The sequence below is a fragment of the Lutzomyia longipalpis genome, chromosome 1 (assembly GCF_024334085.1).
Source record: "Lutzomyia longipalpis isolate SR_M1_2022 chromosome 1, ASM2433408v1".
NCBI lineage: Eukaryota > Metazoa > Arthropoda > Insecta > Diptera > Psychodidae > Lutzomyia > Lutzomyia longipalpis.
The window spans coordinates 45,862,362-45,883,283 of record NC_074707.1 but is presented as its reverse complement, the minus strand read 5'-3'; the positions used below and the strand labels follow the sequence as shown (position 1 = coordinate 45,883,283).

General features: G+C 38.7%; 4 protein-coding genes across 4 annotated transcripts; 1 reads left to right on the top strand and 3 right to left on the bottom strand.

The window, feature by feature from the left end:
• Positions 1-4,627: 4,627 nt before the first annotated feature.
• Positions 4,628-13,712, bottom strand: LOC129787791 (uncharacterized). Its single transcript, XM_055823579.1, has 4 exons — positions 13,459-13,712; positions 12,727-13,389; positions 12,059-12,664; positions 4,628-7,020 (listed from the first exon to the last, which is right to left on the bottom strand). The coding sequence occupies exon 4, from the start codon at positions 6,201-6,203 to the stop codon at positions 4,857-4,859; it is 1,347 nt and encodes a 448-aa protein (XP_055679554.1). The 5' UTR covers positions 6,204-7,020; positions 12,059-12,664; positions 12,727-13,389; positions 13,459-13,712; the 3' UTR covers positions 4,628-4,856.
• Positions 13,713-13,887: 175 nt separating this feature from the next.
• LOC129787802 (circumsporozoite protein-like) lies at positions 13,888-14,867 on the bottom strand. The gene is made up of 2 exons (XM_055823592.1): positions 14,660-14,867; positions 13,888-14,589 (listed from the first exon to the last, which is right to left on the bottom strand). The coding sequence occupies exons 1-2, from the start codon at positions 14,772-14,774 to the stop codon at positions 14,030-14,032; spliced, it is 675 nt and encodes a 224-aa protein (XP_055679567.1). The 5' UTR covers positions 14,775-14,867; the 3' UTR covers positions 13,888-14,029.
• Positions 14,868-16,503: 1,636 nt separating this feature from the next.
• Positions 16,504-17,933, bottom strand: LOC129787809 (uncharacterized). Its single transcript, XM_055823600.1, has 2 exons — positions 17,208-17,933; positions 16,504-17,097 (listed from the first exon to the last, which is right to left on the bottom strand). Exons 1-2 carry the CDS (start codon positions 17,320-17,322, stop codon positions 16,787-16,789), a joined length of 426 nt encoding a protein of 141 aa, XP_055679575.1. The 5' UTR covers positions 17,323-17,933; the 3' UTR covers positions 16,504-16,786.
• A 5-nt stretch (positions 17,934-17,938) lies between these two features.
• On the top strand, positions 17,939-19,283 carry LOC129787797 (electron transfer flavoprotein subunit beta). The gene is made up of 3 exons (XM_055823586.1): positions 17,939-18,134; positions 18,359-18,898; positions 18,973-19,283. The coding sequence occupies exons 1-3, from the start codon at positions 18,084-18,086 to the stop codon at positions 19,144-19,146; spliced, it is 765 nt and encodes a 254-aa protein (XP_055679561.1). The 5' UTR covers positions 17,939-18,083; the 3' UTR covers positions 19,147-19,283.
• The last annotated feature ends 1,639 nt before the right edge of the window (positions 19,284-20,922 follow it).

Sequence of the window (20,922 nt, the reverse complement as noted above, 5' to 3'; positions counted from 1 at the left end):
ACGACAAACAAAAAAACAATTCGTGATAATACTTTATGATCTTTCAGTTCTTTTTTTGCGCAATCGACTTCACGCACATTAGTCTTACTAATTGTAGAATTTTTCACACGCACGTGTGGAAAAGTTTTGATTATTTTGTACTCTTTGTTTTGTTACAATTTTAACTTTTTTTGGGATCTTGACACACGATCAAGATCTCTTCTTTCGTTGGGTCAGGTAATTTAACGGCAAAATAATTTTGCGGATAACTAAATCACTTTTTCTGGATTTGTCGGCATGTTTGTTACGTTTTCTTAAGAAAATTTGTTATCAAGACTCTCTTAATAAAAATAAAATCAAAATTGATAAGATTAGACGTCTTAGACCTTCCACAATGTAAAAGAAACTTTCTGGATCATTATATTCGCTCGAAATTGCCATCCAGGCTTTTATAGGCTGGTAAGATTTCTTCTTAAGAAGACTTCAGGATAGTATAGAGAATAACTATAGTATACTGGTGCTGAAACTATCTGTTTTGCAGAGAATCTAATGAATTGGGATAACCGTGTGTAGGACGATATTCCTACATGGGCTAATAACTACCCTTATTTGAAGAGCTAACGGGTCCCGAACTGAATCGGACGAGCAACAGTGGGCTACTGAACCTATGAGTGCCTGATGAGCGGCATAGAGCTAACGACTCATCTCACTCTTTCACCCAGAGCTGTCCAACCCTAGACACATATAGTGCCATAGCTCAACATTATATACGGTAGAAGGGTTTCTCTACCGGGGCACCTAGCATTGTTCTACATCTCGGCCTTCCTGATATGATCAATGTCCTCATTGATGAAGTGAATGGTCAATCCAGTGTCCTTATTCTTTCGTTATATTTCATCATTGTCATCTTGTGTTCTTTAATCTTTTGCCTTTTTCCATAATCGAGTACACATAGTACTATGAACTCTGTGAAGCAACTAAGCCTGGGGCTCAGCAGGTGAAGACGAAGTCTTCTTGCTTCGGCTCTCGACTTGGCCAGTGATTTTCTTCCTTCTATCCAGTTCTTAATTCCTTTTATACACTTCAGGTTGCTTTTCTTCATTGCATCTACTTGATATTGAATCCTTGGTTTAGCGCACTCAGCTTTCAAGCGGCACACAGCCATTGCTTGACTTTGGCACATAGCCTTCCTTAATATCTATCCAGTCCTCAATTCCTGTCCTACGCTTGAGATTCCCTTCCTTCATTACTTCTAGCTTGTGTCTGAGCGGAGCATATAATATTTGATATTTTTTAAATCCTTCACATTTCTTTGTTGCTTCCTCGTTGTATGGCCATTCTCTAAAATGACAAAGAAATTATTCTCCAATCTATTTAGCAGGCTTACCTTGCGATCTGTATTTCACTTTTTTCCTGTAAACTTAAGGTTATCTTTGAAAAAACATCTAATTAAACCTCGAATAAATAATAATACTTTTCTGTAATTTCTTTTTTATTTGACTTCACACTTGACTACACTCAGTAAGCTTAGCTTCTTTATTTCCTCGAAATTCAATTTAATTATCCCTACATTGGAATTCATCGGAATTATTGTGGGCACTGAGCAATCAAATGTCCGGGCTTCTTGCATCTGTAGCAGAGTTTCTCAGAGCTTCGTCGCTCCTTGGTGGTTTTCTGCTCTTTCTCCTTATTGGCTTCCTTGTGTGCTTCACGCTGAGATTCTCGACTGTCATTCGTCTTGCCATGGCGGTACGGATGGTAGCGCCCTGAATTCTGCCCAGAGTTGCGCTTGGAATAGCGCCTGTCTTGCTTGGAATCGTCTATGTTTCAGTGTTTTGTTCCGCATCAATTAGCACGCGGAGAAGTTGCGTGAGAGATTCAAAGTTTGTGTCAACAATGATGCCCTTAAATCCACAACGGTAGGAAAGAATTGCAACAATTCATCGCGAAATTTTTGCCACGAATCCAGCCTCGCTTTGGCTCAATGAACCATTTTTTTTGCTGGTCTCCTCAATCACATAGATGCATAAAGAATTATCACTCTCTCTTCCCAATGATACATCAACGCGCCTTTTCAACTTCTACAAGCCAATCTTCAGTGTCAATGCAGTCGGTCAATCTGAATCAAATCGCTGTATTATTGCGCTTAGTTCCTTTGGTCCCATGGGCATGGCAACCGTGGAGTTTTGCCTTCTCGACATTGTTTTTTCCTGCAGTTAAAAGAATTGAATTACACATAGCATCTTTAACTTTTTTACCTTTGAAAATCCTCTCTGTCCCTCTTTTATATCATCTTACTTACTCTGCTGCGATTTCTTTGCGCAATTTATTGAAATTTCCCTTGAATTTCCTCGCAACACACCTTTAACACTCAAATGACTTGCATAAAATGACAATAATATGACGCAATACCCGAGCATTCAATCGGCACGACCGAAATGTCACGATATGGTCAAATTCCAGCAAAAACATTTCATGTTTCATCAATCTCGCCGAATCTTGTTTCATGAAACTCGGCTAATTTCACGAACATATGAAACACTTTTAAAACATTTTTCATTTTTTTCTTATGAATTTTCCTATGCAGTTTCACATGAAATATTTTCAAAAATTATCATGAATAACCTGAAAAGGAATTCCTGTTACGACATGTTATTGCAAGACAAGACAAGACAATTATTTTGTGCGGGTGGCCACCATTCACACATAGCATACACAAAAGGGTTAACACATAGAAATTCCTGGAATTGCCAAAAATTTCTCAGAAATTTATCATGACTTTTTTCAATTCAAAGAAACATATTCCCCTTTCAATTTTTCTCTTTTTATTTCCCTTTCCTGGGGCACTCAGGGGTACTTGCGCTACTTCCATCGCCGGGTGCTCCACCACACAGTTGCTGGGGCGCTTCTCGATGGTCTTCGCAGTCCTATCTTGTCGCATTTCGCTGCTTCTACGCCGCATTTTTCTCCACACGGTGGCGGCCATGTTGTCTCGCTGCCTTTTGCGTCGTCGTCTCCGAAATTTTCACTTTTCTTTTCACTCGCGCCGTGATTTTCACGGTTTTCCACACGCAGTGGCACACGCGGACCCTATCCCACTTCTGATATGTAGGACGATATTCCTACATGGGCTAATAACTACCCTTATTTGAAGAGCTAACGGGTCCCGAACTGAATCGGACGAGCAACAGTGGGCTACTGAACCTATGAGTGCCTGATGAGCGGCATAGAGCTAACGACTCATCTCACTCTTTCACCCAGAGCTGTCCAACCCTAGACACATATAGTGCCATAGCTCAACATTATATACGGTAGAAGGGTTTCTCTACCGGGGCACCTAGCATTGTTCTACACGTGTAAGAATGGATGATAATTTTTCAAGAAAACCTAATTTATTAGTAATTGATATTGAATCTACTAAAGAAGCCATTGAAGCTGATGGAACTATTTTAAAACAATCTTGAATTTGAAAATTCCTTAAATTGGTCTCTCTGCTCCTAATATTCCAATCATTGAAAATTCTAATGGCTAAAAGAACATCAAAAGAGCTTTTTTTGCAGGTAAATTTCCAAGAAATTCATATTAAAGATTTTTTTATTCATGCTGAAACAAGGCAGAACACTCCCATAAATAAAAAAGATTATGGTTTGAATGAAATTCATTTCAACTTCCAGGAAGTTGATAAAACTACTTTGAGATCTGTCTGCGTTTTACACGCAATACTCTCACGCACATTAGGTATTTCAATACTAAAATTTCAATCACACCCGTTGAAAAATTCTTAAAAACTACACCCTTAATTTTCTATACTTATTAAAATCAATGGGATTTTTAAAGTTTTCCTTAATAAATGTTCTAAGATGTTGCAATTGATATTTTGCAACATTGAATTTCTTAAATTACTTTTAAAAATTATTTTAAACTTTCTGAGAAATGTTCTACAAATGGGATAATGCATCCTGTTGAATATTTTTTAAGGCACAAAGAAGATTCCGGAAGTCTTCCTTATTGGACGTGAAATCTTCATGTGAAGCTGACGTGCCATTCACTAAATTTAATTTTATTATTCTCTTTGTCCTGAGATGACGATGTATTGGGATTTATTTGATTAGCTTCTGAATGAAGAAAATTCTCTGAGGTATGGTGAGCATCTGTTGCTAATCCTGTAGGACGTTCTTTACTTTGAACATTGATATCCCGAAGAGGAACCTGAGGAAGAAACTTGACAATGTATCTTCTAGTTGTAAAGGTGTTGAAAATTCTTATCTTTCTAATACCTCTTCCATTGAATTTTCCTCCTGTTGTGTTTTCTTCAGTGCTTTGTCATCAACTGGATTTCGCTGAAACTTTAAAACGAATCTGACAACAAATACAGACCAGAAGTAATAAAACAGCAATTCCAACACCCAAACCACCTAATATTAGTAGTATTTGATTGATTTCCATTTCTAACAAAAGGAAAATCACAAAGAGAAAATTTTGCCTCCAAAATCTTCGATTTTTTTTTTGCTTTTGCGCGAAAAGACTTTTTTGTACATTAGTCATCTTTTGCTTTTAATTTTTCAATCAATCATGCGGAAAAGTTTCATAAATCTATATACAATGTCCTCAATGTCCTGAATATTCTATTCTTTAAATGGTTCTTCATTATATTTGTGGGGAGATAAAATAGACTTCTAAGGGTTTATTCTCAGAGTTACTTTATTCCCGTATAGTTATAATGATTTTTTCAGTTGATCTTTTATTTGTTCCACGACACACTATGATCTGCATCCCACACGGCCTCTCCTGACAATTCATCCGGCCTCGGATGACCTCTGAGTCATATCGTAGTCCAATCGCATAGCCAAGTCGTCATCTTTGTCAATCCATCGTCTTCACCATAATTCATTAATTTTGCTATTGATCTCGCGGTAGTCCACATACAACATCCTTGGACCACTGTTATTCTCCGACAGCTTCTTCATCATTTCTTCGTAAAATTCCATCTCAACGATCTCAAAAATCCTTTTCTCGTTCAACATAGCAACTGCTTCCAATTTACTCACGGCTTTCTTGTCATCATTGTTCTCGTTCATCTTCTCATCGTCAGCTTGATCATTTTTCATCTCATTCTCATCTGGTTTCATCTCTGGGCTTGTAACTTGTACATCTTCCTCCACAATAATCGAATTCACCCAAATTTCAGATTTCTCTATCTCTGATTCCTCATCTTCGGACTTCTCATCACTTCCTTCAAATTCTACGTCGTTTTCCTCGCTTGTTTCATCATCAGAATTCTCATCAATCTCTTCAGCTTCTTCGTCCTCCTCCTCGGAATCATAATCTTCTTCGGATATTTCATCTTCATCTTCGACCTCAACGTACTTCTTGCGTATCTCCATTTGCCTCTCGTAACGTTCCAACTTCATCTTCAATTCACGAATCGTTTTAGCATCGTACAGAACTAATTTTTCCATTTCATCTCCTGGAATTCCATCACACACGTACTCACACAAGGAAGATTCGTCTACATTTCCCATTTTTCCAATCCTCTGTATCTCGTACACATAATCCAGGTATGTCTCATCATCCTTCTTCATCCTGCTGCTCAAACGTCGGTGAATCTCCACGGAACTAATTCGCTTTCCAAATTCATCCACAAGCATCCTTTTCATTTCTCTCCACGAAGTCGCAGTTCCCTCAGCAAAGATAAAATTTCTCGCTGTTCCTCTCAAGAATTTTTTACACATCAAAATTCTTTGCTTTGATGACCATCCTGCCATCTCAGCTACGTCATCAAATTCTTCCAGCCACAGTCGTACGTCTTCAAATTTGCTTCCACTGAACTCTTCAATGCTTCCTTCCACATCATAGAATTGAAGCTGATCTCGTCTTTCCTTTACTGGCTTTCGCCTCATCTTTTCGTCATTGCTGCACTGGAATTCGTCCTGTGATCCATTGCTAGCATCGTCTTTGCTCTGGAGTCCGTCTTTCTCCAAAGTTTTGCCGTCTTTGCCCCGAAGTCCGTCTTTCTTCGAAGTTTTTCCATCTTTGCCTTGGAGTCCGTCTTTCTCCAAAGTTTTGCAGAGCTTCGCTCCACCGTCACAATTTTGTAGCTTCCTGGCCACGATCCTCTTCGCCAATTCGTCCTTATTGCCCGTCGATGGCAATCCTCGTCTTTCACACTTCGCTCTCAATTCCCTTGTGGTGCACTCTCGAACCAATTCATCGTACGTCTTCATCTTCAAAATTTTCAATCGTCTTTTTCACACAATTTCTAATCTTCACTCACTGCACCACTGCTCTAACGTCTTCGGGATACTCCTCCCGTCTTGCCCCATCCCGGTTGAGCCCCCATGTGGAGAGATAAAATAGACTTCTAAGGGTTTATTCTCAGAGTTACTTTATTCCCGTATAGTTATAATGATTTTTTCAGTTGATCTTTTATTTGTTCCACGACACACTATGATCTGCATCCCACATATTCCAAAAAACATTTTAACATGTTGCATTGAGTCTTGTTTCAAAATTCTGTAAAATGGAATTTAACGATTTTAGCTTCAACATTAAAAGAATTATCCAAAAATTTCCTGAGATTCCGCTTTGCAGTGAGATTAGAGGTAACCTGAGTATTGGTTAAGGCACAAGGAAGATTCCTGGAGTGTTACTATTGTTCTGAGGACATAACTTCTTCGTAGGAAGGTGGATTATCATTTGTAGAGCTCTCTGATTGTACTGCTGGACAACTGGATGAATCCTCCTGAGGAGGACACGATGGGGTGGAATTTGATTGATTAGTTGCTGATGGGGTTGTCTCAGAGCTATGGTGGACTTCTGCTGCACTGGTACGATCATCTCTTGGAGATGGTTGAGGCATTGGCATGGTGTCCTCAAGAGGATATGGTGGATCAGGAGCATCTGGTGCTGAAGCTTCCTCGTATACATTCCCTGTGCGCATCCCGTTGAAACCCTCCTGATGTCTACTCCGAAATGGTTGAGACTCATTGTAGGTACTCTCCTCCAGCGGGACATGCCTTGCAGATGTTACCACAATATTAGCTACAGAGATAGAATTATTATTTAAAGAATTTCTCCTTGACGCAAAACTTGCCCACAAAAAATGTACATGGTAAGTTTCACTTACGGGCTGTGATTCTTCCTTCAGAGGCCAAGTTAAATATATGCAAATGCAAAGTTTAATAGATAGCTACATGGTACAGATTAATCAGAAAAGGGAATGTACTGGTAAGTTTCACTTACGGGCTGTGATTCTTCCTTCAGAGGTCAGTCTAAGTGTGATATTTGATATAAGTTTGGTGGTGAAAACTCTGGGGGAAGGCTAACTCGCGCATTGGCTGTGATTCGTGGCGCGAGTCATCCTTCCCCAGAGTTTGCACCACCAAACTTATATCAAATATCACACTTAGACTGACCTCTGAAGGAAGAATCACAGCCCGTAAGTGAAACTTACCAGTACATTCCCTTTTCTGATTAATCTGTACCATGTAGCTATCTATTAAACTTTGCATTTGCATATATTTAACTTGGCCTCTGAAGGAAGAATCACAGCCCGTAAGTGAAACTTACCATGTACATTCCCTTTTCTGCTTAATCTATACTTTGCAGCTATATATATATTTTTTTTTACCGTTATATTTTACTTTGCATTTACATTTATATTTATATACCTTATATATAAGGCGCCCCGCTTCGCGGGGCGCCAAATAGTTACCGTACTAATTAAACATACAACTATATATATTTATATTTTACCGTTGTATTTTACTTTACATTTATATTTATATATCTTATATATAAGGCGCCCCGCTTCGCGGGGCGTCGGATAGTTAGCGTATTAGTTAAATAAAATATTAAAACCCTTATATCTCCTGAACGGCTCCATAGATTTTCTTAAATGACCTATCGTGTAAAATACCTGACAATGAGATACCAATTGTCATGGCCAGGTACTACGATTCAGACTTATGGGGTGGGTCCGTCCGTACGACCCCATGGCCCACGAGTAACTGAGCCAACCGTACTAGGGTGGTTGGGAGAGAGAGTCACCTTAAGACTCCCGCCAACCCCACACACATAAGCCAATCTGTCCCATACCATGACAGTTAGTACCAGCGGTACTACATTCGGCCATTCCTGACTTTTGTGACGTCCTCGGCACAAGCTAGGAAAAGCAAGACAGATTGACCGAATTTTCCCGTGATCTTCGACCAGTATACTTCGCAATGAATGCGATAACAACTGCGGTCCTGTGTATAGAGTACAAGTCTGTATTAGACAACTACTCTATGCACAAACTGAAAATCATATCCAAGTGTTCCTAATGGAACTTCTTCCAACCAGTATACTTCGCAATTAATGCGATAACAACTGGGTTTATGTGTTCTAGAGTGCAAGCCCGGCACAGTGGACAACAACTCTATAGACAACTGGAAGAATATCAAATTGTTCCTAATGGAACCGTACCTGGTAGTCCAAGTACACAAGGGTTCTGTTTGATTTAGTACGCCAGTGCACATGACACAAAATCATCACACCCATGAACCTACAGAAGGTTCTCTCAACACAGCTTTCGCCATGTTACTTGTTTCTCATGGAACATATGTCTAGACTTAGCTTACCCAGTTCCAGGAACCGTAGCTCGTTCCATAGAGACTAGTGTCTCCGAGAAACCATTCGCCGTATGACTAACTATCAAGAACCTTGGATTGATGTTAATCAATACGACATTTCAGGTTTTCAACGTAACAGGCCCACCATGCAAGCATGATGCCTCTCCGCGAAAACCTCGTCATGCTTAATCTACACCAGTATCATTTACTCACAGACTCATGAATCTCTATATCATCTGATCAGCGAAGATTCATGATTGTTGTCTTTAGTATTAACTGGTTGCATAGATACATGACCTGAATGTCTTGTCTAGCTTACAATGCGTCCATTGATCGCCCAGACCTACATTCCTATTCATCCATTCTACCATATCTATTGAGACATCGGTTGGTTCTATGGATGCTTGAAGAGCCAGTTTATCACAGTATTTCTACTGATCACATAAACAGAGTGAATCGCTCTTCCATGTGCACAAGCACCTTTCTCTTCTCCTGATACCTCTATGCGAAACAAGAATCTCAGAGGACTTCCTTTCACCCAGGTATCTAATGCTTCAGTAAACCTGATCAGAAGAGAAACGCTACTTCGACACACTACCTCTTATCAGTGTCCACTATACTGCAAGCTATTCTTCTACGCTTCAGTAATAACAACTATTTATGTACCAAACAAGTACCTTTCTCTTAGTATGATACCACACCAGTGATAAGAGCGATAATCTCGAAGAACTTCCTTCCGCTCAGGTATCATAAGATGCCTCGGTAGGCATTGCATAAAAGAGACGACCTATGATACAACGCCACTAGTCCGTTTCACTACATTCAAGCCCAAACTATGCTTCAGTGAAACAACTCTTTTATCTACCCAGAAGCACATTTCTCTCTCTCTCTCTTGATACCAAATTATACAAAGCCAAGATGTTGAGGATCTTCTTTTCGCCCTGGTATCATGTGCTTCCCTGAACATCGATCCTAAAAAGAATCACTTCTTTCCTCAACGACTCCCATTTGCAGAATTTTCGAACCGACATACTTTTTAATTGCAACCAATTTTTCCTTCGGCTCCTTTGTTGCCTAAGAAACCAAAAATCAGAATTCTCCCATTTTTTTTTTTTCGAAATTTTCATTTTTTTTTTTTTAAAGTATTACTCAACTGAACTTCCCTGAAAATTTCGCTACTTGGTCTCTTAATCTTCATGCAACTTAAAATCCATAAAACAACCATTTTTTTTTTATTTCATTCCTTTAATGCTGTAAAGGAATCTTGCAATTAACATTCTCTTAAATTCAACATGTTAAACATAAACATAAAATTCATCAAGAGAATGACAGGGGTTGAAAAGCGCTTTTCAGGGTTAACATTTCAATACCATGGTATAAAACATTTTTTTTTAAACAAAAAAAAAATCATGATACCAAATTCGGAGAATACCACTCTCCTACCAAGAGAAAATACTTGCGATTTTCCTTCTCTTTTACTCCACATGCTTATCCTGCATGCCTTCTTTTTCGCCGAATCACCCTCAGCGTGTCAGGCCGCTGCATGATGCTGACTTCGTTGTGTTGTGTGTGTGTGTGTCGCTGCGTCACGATGTACGCTGCGGAGCTCTCCGCCACTCGCTGCACACACCCATGCCGCATTCTCTGCATGCGAGCATCGCTGCAACGAGGAGAGACTTCGTTGGTGTGTGTGTGTGTTCCGCGCTCTCGATGCGATGAAGCACTGCGCCGCTCTCGTTGCTCGCACACACACATTTCTTCCTGCGCGCGCCGCTCCAGCGCACGCACACATGACACTTGGCACACTTTTATGTCCCTTTTTCGTCATCAAATGACGCATTTTCCTGCACTCGCGACGGTTTTTCCTTTGCGAAAACGTTTTTCGCATCAAAGAAAACCACGACGGCACTTCCCCTGCCCCGCAAAAGCCCCACGAAGGACTTTTTTTGCATGAATTCCGCGACTCTCAAACATCGAAAATGCCGAAATGTCACTTTTGCTCACTATTTTCGCGACTTTTCCGACGCATTTTCCCCAAAACACGGCGATTTTCCTGTCGCGAAACCATTAATTAGCACGCACGGGTGCTCCAATGCGATCTTTTACGCCGCAAAAGTCCCAAACGGTGGACTTTTTTCCGCGAATTTCACCACGTGACGTCAAAGTAACGCCATGAACTTTTTTTCACTCGCGGTTTTCGCACAAATCACGCACTTTTCCACTTCCGCGAACGAGTTTTGGGCTTATCCCACTTCTGAATTGTAAAATACCTGACAATGAGATACCAATTGTCATGGCCAGGTACTACGATTCAGACTTATGGGGTGGGTCCGTCCGTACGACCCCATGGCCCACGAGTAACTGAGCCAACCGTACTAGGGTGGTTGGGAGAGAGAGTCACCTTAAGACTCCCGCCAACCCCACACACATAAGCCAATCTGTCCCATACCATGACAGTTAGTACCAGCGGTACTACAATCGTTGGAAAGGTCTTGACCTCAGCTATAACATACTCAAATTTTAACGAAATGCATAGTGCAGTTTTTGAGATATTTAAACTTAAAAATTTTGGATATGCAAAATATTGACTTTAGCGCCTCTTGCGGTCATTTCTCGAAATTGCAATGTTCTAGACATTTGTAGGGCTTCACGAAATCTTTTATTTGCGCTTGAGTTGATCAAAATCGGACTTGTAGAACCCGAGATATGACATGCTAACTTTGGAAGGCTATATCTCGAGAACGGCGACATAGATTTTCTTCATTTTTGGCATGGTGATAGATAATATAGTCAGCTATAACATATCAAAATTTGAAGAAAATGCATAGTGCAGTTTTCGAGATATTCATCGAAAACTCATAGAAAATTTTGTTTTTGATTTTTGGCCCCCTAGCGGTCACTTTTGAAACTTCTGATGTTCTAGAGAGTTGTAGGGTTTGTTGAGAGCTTTCATTTGAGCCCAGGTTGATCAAAATCGGTCAAGCCGTTTTCGAGTTATGGTCGATTTTCTTTGAAAAATTGTGACGGCCATATTGACTAAACGGCTTGACCGATTTTCGAAAATGAGGTATCGTTGGAAAGGTATTGATGTCCCCTACAACATATAAAAATTTCAGATTTTTAGTTATAATAGCACCGGAGATATAGCGAAAACAAAATTTAGGGGTGTTCCAAAATGGCGGACGGAAGGGTGGGGGGGTGGATTTGACTTCACCATCAGACGACATCAGGCCGATATACTAACTTTGCCGTTGACCGCATGTCTCTATCTATTACCGTTCTCTTGTAATTAAGCGTCAAACTCCGGACGGCCGGAAGAATTTTTTTTTGACATACGTTTTTTGGAATGTGGGGACCCTAATTCGTGCTCATCCCGAGTTTGAGCCCGATCTGACGACTTTGCATTTTAGGTGGTACACAGAAGCTGTGCTATTCTTTTCTTCGAAAGAATCACAGCTAAAACTCACTGTCATGTTTTGCGTAGCCTTCATCTTCAGCAAGGCAATCAGAATTTCTGCAACAAAGCCACCAAAGTACCAAAAGGCCAATACCACATCCGGCAATTACTAGAAGATTTTTATCAAAATCCATTTCCCAAATTTCCCATGAAAAATCCTTAATTTAATTGACTTTATATTATCCGAATTTTTTCTTGATTTTGTGTGAAAACAACTTCTTACACAGATTAGTCTTCTTGTGCTTTTAATATTTCATGTTACGTTGACTGAAAAATATCTCCAAATATTGTGCCTAATTTATGTAACAATGTTGGTTTAGTTTGTATGTAGTTTATCTCTTTTTTTTTCTCTTCTGCTTTATAATTTTTTTCAATGAAAATGAAAAGTGTCTTCGTATTTTAGGTCGTTTTCCTTTTAGATTTTTTTTTAACATTCTAAATCTATTTAAGATAAAATTATAAATTAATTTACATAGATTTAATCACAATTTGATGAAAGTTTATTCTATAATACTAATAATATTGCAAAAGATGATATATATTCAATTCAAAGTAGCCTTGCACCGAAACCACACCCATGGAATAAATTCAAGTCCGCTGAACTCGACAAAAAAATCTAAAAAGAAAGAGAGATTGAGAGGCTGCTAAAACTAGGTCATTAAAAAATTAATTAATTACCAGGAAGCGCAAGAAATCCCCGCGTTGGTTGATAAATTCTAGAAAAGTGTTTTCATTGGCTGTCTTATTAACTCTACGTCACAACTAGGTAGAGCTTCGGTGCAAGGTTAATTTGAAGAGTGCGTAAGATATTCGAGGAGCTTTATTCCTGCTCCTTATTGAGGTAGAAATTTTTTTTGGCAATAACGTCATTGTAAGAAGGTGGATCCGCAGTATTCTGCGGATTCGTAGGATTCAATGTTTGAGCACTCAAAGGTTGAGCATTTGGCAGTTGAGTATTTGCTGTTTGAGCATTTAGTGGTTCTGGCATTCTTATGCATGTCGAAGGAGTTCCCGATAGCCCCTCAACTGGATACGGTGGATTGGGGGCTGCTGGTGCGATCGGGGTTTGCGGGGGTGGGGTCCCTGCGGAATTGTGAACTTCTGCTGTGAATCCAATGGGGCGCTGTGGTGGCTCACTTTTCGGTGGGTTTGGAAGAGGCATAAATTCTTCTAGAGGATATGGAGGATTTGGACCACTCGTAGGTCCCTCATTTGAGCACGTAGAACCATTTAGGTCAGTCCTTGTTCCCGAAAAACTTTCACAATGTGATTTGCGACTTGTCCTTAATTCATTCGATTCCCTAAGAGATGATTGTCTGCAAGTTTTCGTTGCTGAATTCCCTGCAAATCATTCAAAAAAATAATTTTTCATCACAAAAAAAAAGTTTGAAAACTTGAAAGGTCACTCACTTGAAAAGTCGAGGTCAGAACAAAAATTACAACATAAAAAGAAGCAACAAATAATAAGCGTAAGGATTGCAAGGACAATAAATATTGGAACAATGTGGAGAATTTCAACATTCATCCCTAAAAAATTCACGATATTGCCATCACAGTTAAAAGTCACCAAAATAGAGATTTCCTAAACTTATTTCAACCCTCGCCAGATGAGGGTTATTCCCTTTCACAGGGATAATTGTCACTCTGTATCCTCTACAAAGGATACATTCACATAAATTAGGCTTTATGCTACTCCTTCAATATTTCACAGCATTCGTGAAAAATTGCATAAATTGAAGCTTAATTTATGTAATGGTGTAAAAACTTATGAGACTTCCATGAAAAAATCTTTCTAGGCTAAAGAAGAATTTTCTTAACAAATTAAATTAATTTTTATCTTAATCACAAAATTTATTTAAATAAATAAAATTTGTACATTTAATTACATCTTGGAAAAAAATCCTGACAACATTTCCTTTAATATATGAGGTAGACATGCTTTATCGATGATAGGAAGAAGTTTTCTGGCTGTCCGGGAGTTTTATTTCTGCTCCGGAGTCACGTAGAAGGTTTTATTGGCCATGACATCTTCGTAAGACGGTGGGTTTCCATCCCTAAGATTCTTAGGATTTAGTGGTTGAACATTCTGAGGTTGAGGATTCAATGGTTGAGGATTTAGTGGTTGAGCATGTGGTTCTGGCATTCTTATCGAGGGAGTTCTCGATAAGCCCTCAACAGGATACGGAGGATTGGCTACTGGAGAAATTGGAGAACGTGGAGAGTGTGGTGGTGGCGTTCCTGCAGAACTGTGAACTTCAGCAGTAAATCCAATTGGACGTTGAGCTTCCGGACTTGCAATTGCATTGCCATTCTCCGGAGATGTTGGTACAGGCATGGTTTCCTCAAGAGGATACGGTGGATCAGGTTCAATGGGAGCTGAAGGTAATTCATTTGGACGCAATGGACCATAGAGTTCAGCCTTCGTTCCCATATACCTTCCAAAGTATGTTAATCGACTAGGATCACGGGCCATAGGGTCCTTTTTAGCAGATGGTTGTAGTGAGAGCTCCGCATCCGACACCACCGACACCACAATTTTATCTGCAAAAGCATAAATCCAAGAATTATTTAACATACGCAGAAATATCTTAAAATAAAAGAGAAAACTCACGTCTTGGGATTTCTCGATCAGAATAGATGCTGCAGCATAGAAAGCAGCAAACAATCAGAAGAATAATTCCCAAGACGACAAAAACTGGAATTATTTGCGAAAGTTGATCCGTCATCCCAGCAAGAATGCAACCAAGTATTTTAGAATATTTTTTTTATCCCCTCGAGAAGAGGATTCTTCCCTTTTTGGGGATTTTTCTCACAGTGCGTCCACTCTCTGCACGGAATACTTTTACACATATATAAATTAGGCTTTATGCTTCCATTCATTATTTCACAACATGCGTGAAAAATTGCATAAATCATAGCCTAATGTTTGTAATGTACATATACATACATACCTACATAGTTATGCTTGAATATGTGCAAAATATGCTTAAAATGAAGAATTTTCTCCACGAATAATTTTTATCACAAAAAATCTTGTTAAAATAAAAGAAAACCTTTTATTTTTTTTTTCTATAAGAGCAAAAGAATATTACTCAAGATGCTACCTTACTGCTCTTGATTAAATTAATAAAAATATTTCTTTGGCATTTAGTCGATTTGGTTCTATATTTTGGTCAGAAATTTATTCTTTAATTTCTCTTGATAATAAAAAAACCTTTCGTTTGATTAATACTTCTTGATAAAGAAAAAAATCAATGTTCCAAAGATATTCATCTACTAAAGAAAAATCTTTATTTTTTTAACATCAAATTTTTTTTATATAACAAAACATTCTAAAAATATTTTGTAAATTTTTGTATATTTTTTGCTTTTTAAAAAATCCAGAGTTAGAATTTCTTCATATTGTTTCATTGAGGTGATTGTAGTTGTATAAGAAGTACCCTATTAATCCTCCAAGGCACTAGAAATCTTCCCTAAATTCTATCCCTATTTTGAATACTGATAGAACGGCTCATTCTTCATAACATCCTCATAAGAAGGAAGATCTGTAGAATTTCCATCAATTAATGTTGCAACTGAAGACGGAACTTCGGGATTTCTTAGGGTTATAGTTTGATTTCGAAACTGTAGATTGTGAGCCGTAGAAGCTGATTGAACTGCATTAACTGGTTGAGGATCTACAGATATACGATGAACTTCTATTACAACAAATCTATCTGAATGTCTTTGCTCTCTCGGTGAAACAGGAATAGGATTCTGAAGTATCATTGACACTGTATCTTGACGATTTGAAGCACTTCTGTATTGATCTCTACTCCTAGTTTGTAGATCCTCTCTGCGATTAGTCTGACAATGAGAATATGTTCGGGATCTAGTTGAAAATATCTCTCTAGCATTAGCTGCAAAAAAAGAACCCTAAACAACTGGAAAAATTCGAAGAAGAAAACTCAGAGAACTTACGATGCCTGCAGCACCGCCTGCAGCCTTTTCTGCACCTTGGATGCTTTTGATCGTACTCATAACAACGACACAATAAGCAACACACGAGAAGTATGATGATTATTTGAACAATAAATGCTGGAATTAATTGGAAAAATAATTCCATTTCTTCGAGAAAAAAAATGAAACGAGAAAAATCTCAATATGGAAAAGCTATCTTGAGCTTTTGCCATGCGCGGAAGTCTTTAAATTATGCCTAAATAATTCCTTGTTGTTTAAACTTCATGAAATTTTTCATTTGTTGATGATTTTTCCTGGACTTTTGCTTCATTGCCGTTGAAGCGGGAAATTCACGCTCCATCTGTTAAATTTTGAATTTTTTTTGTCTGTTTCACTCGAGTAACTGACGTTTCGATCCTGATATGTTCTTCATCAGGACATTAAATTGTTCAAAAATCTTTATTAAAATAAAAACTCCCAAAGAATCTTTCTAAAACAATTAAATACAAAAGAAAATTCATTAAAATGTTATCGAAAGCTAAGAAAGCTCACAAAAAACACTCATTTATTATGTAGGTAATAATGTATAAGTAGTAAAAGTACATACATCAGTTATTTGTTTATAGTACAATTTCCCTGCATTTCATCAGGTGAGATTTTATCAAAAAAGAGATGGACCCAATCACATCAGGACATAAAACTGGGTTGTGGAGGGGTACATCCTGACAGTGTGGGAGGATGAGTATTTCCAGGGCAATGATGAGATGGTTCTGTGGATGGAGTTGAACACACAGGAAGGCTAATTCCTTGGTGGTTGATGATAGTAAGCCTCATTGCTCATAACTTGTTCGTATGATGGTGGATTTACATCATCACTCGGTGGATGCATTCTCGGTGCCCTGGCTCTGCTCTCTGGCACCGGCATAAGGTTGTCCACAGGGTACGGCGGGTTGGGGGATGAACGAACATTCCCACTAGCAGGTGCCGAGCTGTAAACTTCCGCTGTGAACCCTATGGGTCGTTCAAGTTCCCCACTCCGAGGTGGTTGAGATTCCGCGGAGGTCGTCTGTCTCAGTGGTGTGTGGTTTGAAGAAGTCACAACGACACTTGCTACAAAAAAAGAAACATTTCAAGGTTCAAGTCAAGGCCAATGATCCACAAGGTGACAACATCAGCACAAACTCCCGCGGGAAAGTTTATGAAGAGGATGGAAAACTCACTCTGGTGAATTGGAACTTCTGAATCCTCTTTGCCGTTGTTACAGCACAGAATACAAAAGACGAGGATTGAGCAGAAAATTGCAATACAGACGAATACAGAGTCAAAATAATCCATTGTGCGCTAAAGTAGCTTCTAAAATTCACCCAAAAACTATTTTATCATTTTTTCAGACTGAGAGATTTTTTTTTGCATTTGCGCGGAAGGAAGCTGGGACTCGCGAATAAGGTTTCGTGGTTCTCTGGAAATTTTTATCAAGCGAAATAATTGGTGAAAGATTCTTTGAAACATTCAAACCTACCTATTTAGAATTGCTAGGTCCTAGAATCGTTGATTTATCTTTAATTCTTCTCTATGGTTCGAAGGATCTGTTAAAATTAATTTTCCCGGAAATCAGGAAAAAAATAATTTTATCTTTATCAAAATGTTCTGGAATTTTTTTCTTGTGTTTTGACCAATTTGAAAATTCCAAAAAGGACTCACAATTTAATTCCAGGAACAACCAACTTCTGGAATTCATTTTGCAGAGTTTTCTGAATTCCTTGAGCGACCTTCTCAAGGCATTTGAATCATTTTTTCAATTTAATTTTCTTCTAAGAACTTTACGAGATTTTCACCTGAAGCACAAAATATTTTATTAAATTATTCCAGCCCCAGTCTCCCCTTTATCACACGTTAGGTGTTTGTGAGGAAATTTATGAAATTTTGCAAGCCTAACTTGGTCGGTTGTCACAACCAGCTGGCTGAGATAATCCAGAATCGTGGCGCAGGGTTAGACGGAGGAATTTTCAGAGCAAATCAATCTTTGGACCTTTCAACCCACATCGGATTTTTCTTAAGTTTTTCGTGCTCTTTCTGTTGATTTCCCTCAATTCACAATGTCGCGAGTTTTAGTTGGTGTTAAGCGTGTCATTGACTATGCTGTAAAGGTAAGAATGCTGGGAAAATGGGCTGAGATCCCCAGGGAAGAGGCCCATTTGGGTAGAATTAGCGATAACCTTGTGGTTGTTGAGTGTTACACAATCTCAGGGATTCACTGATAGTGCGTCAATTAGACTGAATTGTGTCTAGTTTGTCTGCCTAAAATGCTAGTCATCCTACAGATTGCAAGGTCAAGATTCTCAAATGATTCCCTTTGGGGGATTTTCCACAGATTCGCGTGAAGCCGGATAAGTTGGGTGTTGTCACTGAGGGTGTGAAGCACTCAATGAATCCCTTCGATGAGATCGCCGTGGAGGAAGCGGTGAAGATGAAGGAGAAGAAGATTGCTTCTGAGATTATTGCCGTGTCTGTGGGTCCAGCACAGTCACAGGAAGTGATTCGCACGGCTCTGGCAATGGGTGTTGATCGTGGGATTCACGTGGAAGTCTCTGGTGCAGATTATGAGCTCCTACAGCCAATCCACGTGTCGAAGATTCTTGCTAAGCTGGCGCAGGAGGAGAAGGTGGATCTCGTGATACTGGGCAAGCAGGCAATTGATGATGATGCCAATCAAACGGCCCAGATGACGGCTGCTCAGTTGGATTGGCCACAAGCCACGTTTGCATCGAAAGTTGAGAAGACAGATGCCGGCCTTACCGTTGTCCGGGAGATTGATGGTGGCCTGGAGACAATCAAGTGCAAAGTTCCAGCTGTTATTAGTGCTGATCTTCGCCTCAATACACCCCGATATGCAACTCTGCCAAATATCATGGTGAGAATGCTGAAAAAATCCCTTTTTCTGAACATTCATAAAAAATAAATCTTATTTCTTCCTCCCCTCAATAGAAAGCCAAGAAGAAGCCTATCAAGAAGGTAACACCGAAAGATCTGGGTGTTGATACAGCACCCAGAATTGAGGTAATCTCCGTGGAAGATCCACCAGTGCGTCAAGCAGGAGCCATTCTTCCGGACGTTGATACACTTATTGGGAAACTAAAGGAGGGTGGTCATATCAAATAAAATCCGGGAGTAGCTGAATCCCTCCGCGCATCCTTTAGCCCAAATTGGCAGTTTATCCCCCCAAAATTATGCATTTACAACAGATTGAGGATTTAATAAGAATTTTTTTTTGAGATTTTCTAAAAACTTTACAAAAAGACTTTTGCTCGTTGACTTCTCCCGACTCCGCAGCTATTGTCATTATCTATGAATTTTATTTTTCAACAAAATATGGAAATTCTGGGTAAGATTCTCTTTAAAATTTATTTTTTAGAATACTTTTTATACATATTTTTTTATTTTTATAAATTGAATCTCTTGCAAGAGATTCAGTGTAAAATACTTATAGACAAAGATCAGTTAGGCACAAATTGTATAATTAATAATCTATTCAAATTAACCTTGCACTGAAGCTCCACTTTTAATGGGTTAAAAATTTTGTGAAGCTCTGTGCAACGTTTCTCTGAATCGAGCATATAAATTCCTTAAAAATTACGAAAGTTATGGATGTTGGTAGTAAGATGGATGTTTAATGACTTCTTCGTATGAAGGAGGAGGATTTGTATGAAAATGTTGTGAACTAGGTGAAGGCATTAGGTTTTCTAAAGGATACGGTGGTGTTGGAACACAAGAGGTAGTTCTTCTAACATCATCATCTAATCCTCTTCTATGATCTATTAAAAAACTAATATAAGGCCCATTTCTATTCTCAAATAACTCCATATTAATGGCAGTTTGTCTCTGCTGAGGTACTTCGGAAAAATCTTCCGTACGTTGGTCTATTTTTTTACAAGAAAATTCGCATTTTCTTACATTCAAAAATTTCATTTAATAACATTTCTCTTTTGGAAAATCTTACTTGACTGTTGGGAGTTGTTAAGTAAAGTTCTAAAGCTGAGCTTACAACAGAGTAATATTAAACTTAAGATTAAAAATCCAAAGAATGAGAAAAGGAATACAAATAGAAGCTCCATTGAGGGAACAAAACAATCACAATACTTGTCTATTTGGCAAGAGCACTTGAAGTTAAATTTAGAACTTAGAGAGCAGCTGTTAGGTTCTTTTCGGCCCTAATCTACTCACAGGGATAATGAGTTTTATACCAAGATTCATTCACTTATTTCTTGCTCCTATGATGGTGGATTTTTATACAATGATAAGGTGTTACAAGTAACACTATAAAGACCTTTAAACCTTCTCTTAATTACATTTCTGTGCTTTTACCTTAAAAATTAAAACACTCACAATGACCTTAAAATAGGAATTATTTAGCATGAAAATCTTACTTTTATGAGTAGAAATTGGTGTTGGCCACGAAGTGGAACACCAACTAATATGAATAAAAACTTCCTCGAAAAAAAGGAAAAATAAGGGAGCTTTTACAGAGCTTTTGAGGATAAATTAAGGGTAAAATTTTACTTCAATTTCCCTAACTTTTCCATCTAATCCCATGATTTTGTTCATTCCGTTTCCGATAGAATTCTTGATCTCTCATAACTTGCTCATATGAGGGTGGATCAGCATCACAATCTTGTGAATCTCTACTATCTATGGGTTCTACTGAGGTATTAGTTTCAGGAATAGGCATTGTAACCTCCAAAGGATAAGGTGGATCAGGGGCTAGAGGAGCTGTAGGTGTTGTTACTTCCCTCATTGTGCTCAGATCTACAAATCTTTCACCACTAGTTGAATTTTCTCCCATTTCGCGTCTTTCACGTGCCTGTGCTTCATCCTCACATTCATCTATGTAAAGAACAACAACAAAGCTGTAGGGCAACCTTAAAGGGTTCTTCCTTT